The following is a 7,901-nucleotide window of genomic DNA, read 5'->3' on the forward strand; positions in this document are numbered from 1 at the left end:
CGCCCACCCCTCCACGTGCGGAAATACATAGTTCCCGCTGACTGGCTGGAGTAAGTTGGTCCCGAGCATTCGTAATGGCTGATGCTATAGCCCAGCGGCAGTTAATGTAAGTGGGCTATAGTACTAGAGCTAAATTGTCTATTACTATTAGCAGACTTTTTACTGATTACTCCAGCACAACAATTGGCACAAATTTTTGCTGTGATAGGCTATGAGACAATGCAGGTGAACAGGAAACGTGCACCTGCTATCTTCAGATTTGTGATAATGGAATGTTCAAACGGTTCCACAAAACGAGCGCACGTAATTACGTGACACAAATATTTATGGACTGGTACTTATCTCGAAATGTATACAAAGGTAATTAACCTAGTGGAGAGATGGGTCTAGTTTTGCAGAAGCAAAAATCACATGCTAGATTTGGTGACATATATGTAAGCAATCTCATTTGAAAAATGCAAATCGGTGCACATATTGGTAGAAAGAATGTTGTGCGAGTTGTCTATGGCATGTTAGCCTTACTATATATACATTTGGTGTTATGCAAGGAGCACCGGTAATTAAGTATCAGAATGGTTGAGAAAATATGAAAACGGTTATTAAAAACAATCCAGTGTTGATCTGTCTATTTGACCAACTTTGTCTCTCTCCATCTTCAATATAGTCCTTTGAACTTTGCAGACTAATCTTTATGAGGTTATGAATTGTAGATCAAGACAAAACAGTTGCAGTCATTGGCTTGTTATTGTTAAAGATACGGATTACTAGTCTAATGAATTGTAGTATAGATGCAAAATTCAGAGAATGATGCAAAATTATTTCTGTCATACTGAACTTGATTTTTAGCTCATCTGACATAGTCAGATGCAGCTTCTGAGCTTGCAGAATCGCATGATTGTCCGTCCGTCCGTCTGTCAACAGTTGGGCACAAATCTTAACCGCTCGACGTACGGTCACGATATTCGGCACATTGGGGGGGATCGTCAAAACGAGTTGGGATGTAATTGTACATGTATTTGTATTGACATCTCAACCATAAAAAAACAAACATGTGCAACAACTAAACTCTCCATATAACACCTTATACACATAACACTACTGTACTGGTAACACATGCATCACAGTCACTAAGCCCGCGCGTAGCGCGGTTTTCAGCTAGTTCCAACAAAAATCGGTTTATATGTATTCCGATTCCCATAAAGATGGGGAATTACTAAAACCAAAGAAACCATCAGCAGTTCAATGGAAAAATGCTCCCTTGCCACTTGGGCGGCTCTGGTTTGATTTCCGGTTGATACAGATTTTGATAAACCATGTACTGTATATTTCTGCAAAAATCGGTATTTATTTCACAATTTTGCCAAGTATATATATGCCATACTTTGGCATGTGGAAAATACTATTTGAATCCGAGTGTAACATTGCATCATTACCTTGTGGATTTGAGATGAAATGTTTGGGAGTTGCGGAATAGCCTGCAATATGGTTTCTTCCGTCACAACAGGACTATCTTCATCAGCTTCAGTTTTTTTACCCGTGTGTTTCTCTGCTACAGCACAGAAGTAGAGAGTAATGCAAATGTTGTAGCTCTTGTCACGCAAATCTAATAAGTTGAGTGACAAAGTGCAAAAGCAAGCACATTTTTAGAATTACCTATTTAATTATGCAGATGATTATTCTATGTTTAAATTGCAAAGGCATTTGTACATATATAATTTTTGTATAGGTACCAGCTGTGCAACAGAACTTACCTAATGATCGGGGGCTGAATGCTCGCATTGCAGCAGGCATGTGTCTAACATCTGCTCCTAAGTCAGGGATTGGCAAAATCTTGTCTCGTTGAAACTGCCCCTCATGTACGCTCCCATTCTTGAATGTCATCTTGCCCTTGTTTGAATTCATTTTAAAAACATGATCATTCTCATCTCTCTTACAACTGGACTGTTGTAAGTGATGCTCACAATTTGTTTTGAGTTTGAAAGTTAGACCGTGGTTAACAAATGTTCTGGGATGGCAGCTCAATGGTAAATGATAAAATGCTATTGAACCTTGAGCCATGTCAGAACTGCATGGGGTTATTTATTGTAGTGCTCAAGCAATTAACCTTATGAATATCCCGCAAATAAAGCACTCAATGCACACCCCTGTACAATAATTATGGAGCTACACCCAACCATTTATACTCATACTGAATCATTTTATAGATATAACTTACCAGTCCATGTTTCATGCTGTCCTGCCATTGTCCTTCATATTTTGCTCCACTAGCATAGCAAAAGATACCATAACCTTCACACTGACCTCTGATCCAGTACCCATAGTAGGAGTTTGTTATTGGATACTGGGATCCCTGAATATGACTTAGCCTCCATTCATACACACCATTTCCATGCTAAATGAAAGATATGAATATCAAGTCATAGAGAAAGTTACTTAATCATTCTTTCACTATTATGAATGCTGTTCGGAAATCTGACAGTCTGAGAACAAATTTGTTCTTCCTAAGAGTTTTTCAAATAATCAGATCCATTAAAATCTTTCACCTGAAACCCATCATGCCAGTCTCCAGTGTACGTTTCTCCAATGTTAACCCAGTGCATTTTCCCCTTGCCTTGTCTCTTTCCATGATACCATTCGCCTTCATACACATTGCCGCTGCTGTATCGTCTCAAACCGTGACCATGCAGCTCACTTTGTTTCCATTCACCATCATAGTATGATGTGCCGTCACTGTTGTACGTTACCTTACCCTTAAAAATATTATAGGTGGTCTGAATTAGGTAATTATGTATACGTAACAGTAGAGTGAAATATTGTCAACTATATTAATATTGTAGCGTTTTTAGGGTCGCGTACTTGTTCGTGTAGTGAGCACCAATCGTAGTGTTAACCCAGACTATCTGCAGTTGTAGCATTTGCGGGCACCTACCTCAGGCTACCTAGTACGTCCGGGTGCACATAAATGCAACATGTTAGAGTACCGGTGCAAATAGAATAAATGCACAATAGTAGCAAGTTACTTGGCAGTGTGATAAGGTGCGATCGACTATACACGTGTAATTATGTTCTACTCGTGTAGAGTTAATGCTATTCTTTATGTTATTTCTATATATGTAAAAATAACATATTATATTTACTCACCCCAACAATCACAGCACAAGACAAACAGCTCACTTACCGGAGAAACAGGTACTACCAACAGTGGCTGGTTACCCAGGCTACTGAAACTCTGCAACCCTAACCTTCTCTTATGGGTGCTGTAAAGCTCACACTAACCCAAGCCGTAACACAATCAACAGCATTGCTCTCACTGCAATGACCGTCTGACAGCACTGCTATCACTACAATGTCTTTCAGTCAATTAATTTTGCTAACTACCAAGTAACACGTAAACACATCCCACGATGCACACTGGGAAACCTGGCAGATTCATGCCACCTATTCATGATTCAACATGCTTCCCGCAACAGAAGATGTAAAACAACAGAGCGAATCATAGCTATTTCGCAAGTGAGTGAAGTACAAACATGTGGAATTTACACACGTAGGTACAGAACATTCACACAAATACATTATACTCTACTCACCAGTGAATCATACCACCGGGAGCATAAGCCCTGACTGGCGCAACCGCCACGATACAATTGTACAACAAATTATCAACTAAATTAGTCTAAATGTTAAGTTCGGTTGAGGAATTACAACGTTTTTTTATTACAAGGCAGACTTTACATTTTTATCCTACTATAACAACAAATATTGTGTTGGGTTTATAGAAATTACATTCATGAATATCTTATTGGTGCAAACCTTTCCATGTCTCTTCCCTTTCGACCACTCTCCCACATATAAGCAGGGTCGGGTGGGTGACCTGAATACACCTTGGCCTTGTCGCAGGCCATTCAATACCTCTCCTTCATATGTGCTTCCATCAGGCCAAATATATTTGCCTCGCCCTGTAATTGTATTACATGTGAAGTCACCCTGTAATAAATAAAAATAAAAGCTTTCCTTTTGCTATATAATCATGTGCAAATGTGTTATTATCACTACCGAGAGTGAGTACAACAGTTACTCTACATGTAAAAAATAATATACAAATTAGACAAGGTGTTTCCCAAATGCATGAAGCTCAGGGATTTTACTTACTTCTTTCCATAAGTCGATATATCACAATTAAATCTATGTATTCTACACATTCATCCTTCCTCCCGTCTGTCCATCCATCCACCTGTTTGTCTGCCCCTCTGTCCAATTGTTCGTCCGTCTTTCTGTCTATTTATAAACATATTTGTGTAATTATATCTATTATCTGCATAGGTCCACAGGTGTATGTCCAACGAATGTTCTGACAAGCACAAAATTCGAAATGTATAAATTGTAAAAGACCTACTGAGTTTCTTACTTCATATATACATTTTTCATTCCATGTATACGTTCCACTGCCTTCCATCTTCCCAAACTTGAAATGACCTTCATATTTATGACCTCCACAGAAGAGTGCAACACCATAGCCATGATACTGGTTATTTAAAAATTTTCCTTCATATCTGTTTTGAAATAATGTTGCAATTGGTTAATAAACAATAACTCAAAAGAACACTTACTATAGCTGAGAGGGTCTATGTCCCCCAGGGTACTGCTGGAACGTACCCTGGGTACGGTCCGGTATACCGGAACGTATCCTGGTACTATCTAATATGCCGGACCGTACCTCGCCTACTCCTCTAATGAGTCTAGGGAGTCGCCTACGCCTACTCCCTAACCCTAACCCTAACCCTAACCCTAACCCTAATCCTAACCCTAACCATATCAGATAGTTACCAGGGTACGTTCCGGTATACCAGACCGTACCCAGGGTACGTTCCGGCAGTACCCTGGGGGGCAGGGCTTGAATTAACCGACGGCACCGACAGCAATTGCCGTCGGTGCCCCTATCAATCGCCGTACTGCCCCTGAAAATCCAACCTGACCGACGGCAGTCACCTGCCTTGCCCTTTTGTGTAATTGCCGTCGGTGCCCTTTAATCTACTGCTCTAGTTTTGTTTTTAGTCGAATCAACATAACACGTGCACGTGCGTGCTGTAGTTGCAATGATGAGCTAAAAACCGATAGTTGCAGGAGGGAATAATAACAGCATCGGATAATTATTTGCTCCTGATAGCGGGCATGTAAAATTTCATGTTACTGTACTTCCATTAGCAGAGGTGGGTACAGGGGTCAGTGTTACGGTGTAAGCTTACATGGGGGCATATTGTTTTGTACATTAAAAGCAAGACGATGTTGATGTACTAATTTGTTATGAGTTTCCCTTTATTTTACAAAAGTGCCTTGGTGCCCTTCTCAAATTTTGAGAGTTGCCTTGGTGCCTTTCTATTTTAGAGAAAATTCAAGGCGATTTCTCACATGCCCTAAAAAAATTGCCTTGCCCTTCTCGTCGCTTAATTCGAGCCCTGCTGGGGGTCATAGACCCTATAAGTATGAGCCTTAATTACTATACCCTAGAATACCCCCCCAAGTACTCTTGTTGGGTTACATTATTGTATCTAAGACATAGGATGACGGCTGTGGCCGTGGGGCAACACAGCCACCCAAGCTAGGGACTGCGTCGGCACGCATCACTGGGCGGTTTCAATAACAAAATGACAGCAAATAAACAGGAATTCTTTTTTTGTATTGAAACGCAGTCTCGTAGTGGCTTGGCGGCTACTAGGCCTAGTAGTGGCCGTGCCAGTGGCAGTGGTAGTGATTAGGGTAGAGATAAAAAATTTACCTCTCAACGATTATTTTCTCATGCTGCAAATCAGGGTTTTGTTCTGTGCGGGTTTCTTGTATGGTTCCAGTGTCTATGTGCCCTTTGCTTACATGTTCCACGCTGTTAGTGCTTCCAATAGTAACTAGTCCTCTAGCACTAGCACTACTGTTAATATTAGCACTAGTATTAGTAACCGCAGTGGCAGTGCCAGTGGTACTGCTGGCGCTGCTGGTAGTGGTACTGGTAGGTGCAAATCCAGCAGTGATATTACTATTAGAGCCACTAAGATCTAAAGTGAGGATCGATGTGTTGTGGTTTGATGAGCCACTCACTACTTGCTTCAACGATTGTTTTGAGGTTGCTGTTAAAGCACTCTGCTTCATTGTTTTCCTAATTAATTTTCTTTCTTAATCTTACTCCACGGAGCTGTTCAAAAAGGTACCTACGCACGTCAGTTGTCATCGCAACCAACGTAATTCGATACCAGCGCCTTGCACGCCAACATGCAACAATAAATAGTTTTCATACTCGTGCACCAGATGGTAGCATCTACTAGGATATGACGTCATGGTGAGGCGACTTATGTTTACTAGTAATGTTTAGTAATCCTTGTAAGTACTCATATATAGTAATAATAGGGGCCCTATACAAACACTGAAATAGTTGCTATAAAGAAAACAACGACGATTAGGCGTGTGTTAGTATCAATATTAATTTTGACGGGGTTTCTGTGATAACCACGTCTATCTATGACCACGTCCATCTCTAACCACGTCTATCTGTTACTGTTAGTGTTAATTATAACCACCCATAATGGCCATATCTATGTAAAGACTAAAGACTAAAGTGTCACTGTGTCACTGTCAGTGTCACTGTGTCAGTGACAGTGTAAACTGTAAGAGAGTGTTGCTGTCACTGTTACACTTTACAACAAACTGTTTCAACTTACACTGTCACTGATACAGACACAGGCACTTGAAACGTTTCAATAAAATATAAATGCTAAATAAATACGAAATCTAATACTAGTACTACAAAATTCTTAATGTTTCTATACTCTCTTTCACCTATTATTGCCGACAGTTTCCTGTCAATTCCTATGTCAACTGTCAATTCCTGTCAATTCCGTGTAAATGTTCTATGCACACACACTACCGCCGCCATTGCTCACTGTGCACAGTCACTGTTAATATATATAGTCACTATATATATTAAGTCTATTGTTATAGTTAAACTATAGTTTAGTTTTAGTTTTAGTTTTAGTTAAACTATAGTTATTAATATTAGTCAATATTATATACAGTCACTATATATATTAACAGTGACTGTGCACAGTGAGCAATGGCGGCGGTAGTGTGTGTGCATAGAACATTTACACGGAATTGACAGGAAACTGTCGGCAATAATAGGTGAAAGAGAGTATAGAAACATTAAGAATTTTGTAGTACTAGTATTATATTTCGTATTTATTTAGCATTTATATTTTATTGAAACGTTTCAAGTGCCGGTGGATACAGAGTACTGAGTAGTGTTGATGTCAACACAATACTGAAAAATGTAAAATTCTTTGCATTACCCACTCTAGTCTGATACTGATAGCTAATAGTAATTCGAATAGTAATACTACTACTAGTACTAGTAATACTAATAGTACTAATACTAATAATCTATCTCTTACCCCTACTTAAAAATAATTGCCAATTTGGCGTCATAGTAGCGATCTTCGCTGGAATGCACACTTTGATTATATTTGTAAGGAAGCGTCATATGTTCCATTGGCATGTTACACTGTAACTTTATCTTTGCCGATTCTAAAACGCAGTCCCTGTCTTTGAAATTGACTATGTCATGAATAAGTCGTCAAACTGCATAAGCGTACACAAATTGGGTCTTAATTGTCTATAGCTCTAGTACTATAGCCCGCTTACATTAACTGCCGCTGGGCTATAGAACGACCCATAGGGCATGCGATGGACCAACTTATCCCCGATTATATCCGGCTATAAAACGTCTGTGGTAGGCAATTAATGCCTCTTATCCGAAGTGAATATGTCTTAAGTTATAGCCGCTGTCATGGTCTGAGATTACCCCCAGTCTGAAATTACCCCTAGCACCTCGTGCGCATGCGTGACGCATGCGCAGTAGC

At 39.8% G+C, this 7,901-nt stretch overlaps 2 protein-coding genes across 6 annotated transcripts in view; one reads left to right on the top strand and one right to left on the bottom strand.

The window, feature by feature from the left end:
* LOC106814385 (radial spoke head 10 homolog B-like) overlaps positions 1 to 6,227 on the bottom strand; it is an 18,433-nt gene extending 12,206 nt beyond the window's left edge. For both annotated transcript variants that reach the window (XM_014818693.1, XM_014818692.1), the window contains exons 1-7: positions 5,774 to 6,227; positions 4,406 to 4,550; positions 3,811 to 3,984; positions 2,544 to 2,750; positions 2,216 to 2,392; positions 1,752 to 1,887; positions 1,434 to 1,549 (exon numbers count right to left, since the gene is read on the bottom strand). In XM_014818693.1, the coding sequence (XP_014674179.1) occupies positions 1,434 to 1,549; positions 1,752 to 1,887; positions 2,216 to 2,392; positions 2,544 to 2,750; positions 3,811 to 3,984; positions 4,406 to 4,550; positions 5,774 to 6,138 (1,320 nt within the window). In that variant the 5' untranslated portion in view covers positions 6,139 to 6,227. The remainder of the gene's footprint in view (positions 1 to 1,433; positions 1,550 to 1,751; positions 1,888 to 2,215; positions 2,393 to 2,543; positions 2,751 to 3,810; positions 3,985 to 4,405; positions 4,551 to 5,773) is intronic.
* Positions 6,228 to 6,307: 80 nt separating this feature from the next.
* Positions 6,308 to 7,901, top strand: part of LOC106814389 (syntaxin-7-like) — a 10,010-nt gene continuing 8,416 nt past the window's right edge. For 2 of the 4 annotated variants that reach the window (XM_014818701.1, XM_014818704.1), the window contains exon 1: positions 6,330 to 6,366. The gene's annotated coding sequence lies outside the window, so the exon portion shown is untranslated. Of the gene's footprint in view, positions 6,367 to 7,901 lie in introns of all 4 variants that reach the window. The other 2 variants (XM_014818703.1, XM_014818702.1) reach the window with 2 other exon arrangements.

Source organism: Priapulus caudatus, unplaced genomic scaffold, assembly GCF_000485595.1.
Source record: "Priapulus caudatus unplaced genomic scaffold, Priapulus_caudatus-5.0.1 Scaffold917, whole genome shotgun sequence".
Taxonomy (NCBI): Eukaryota; Metazoa; Priapulida; class Priapulimorpha; order Priapulimorphida; family Priapulidae; genus Priapulus; species Priapulus caudatus.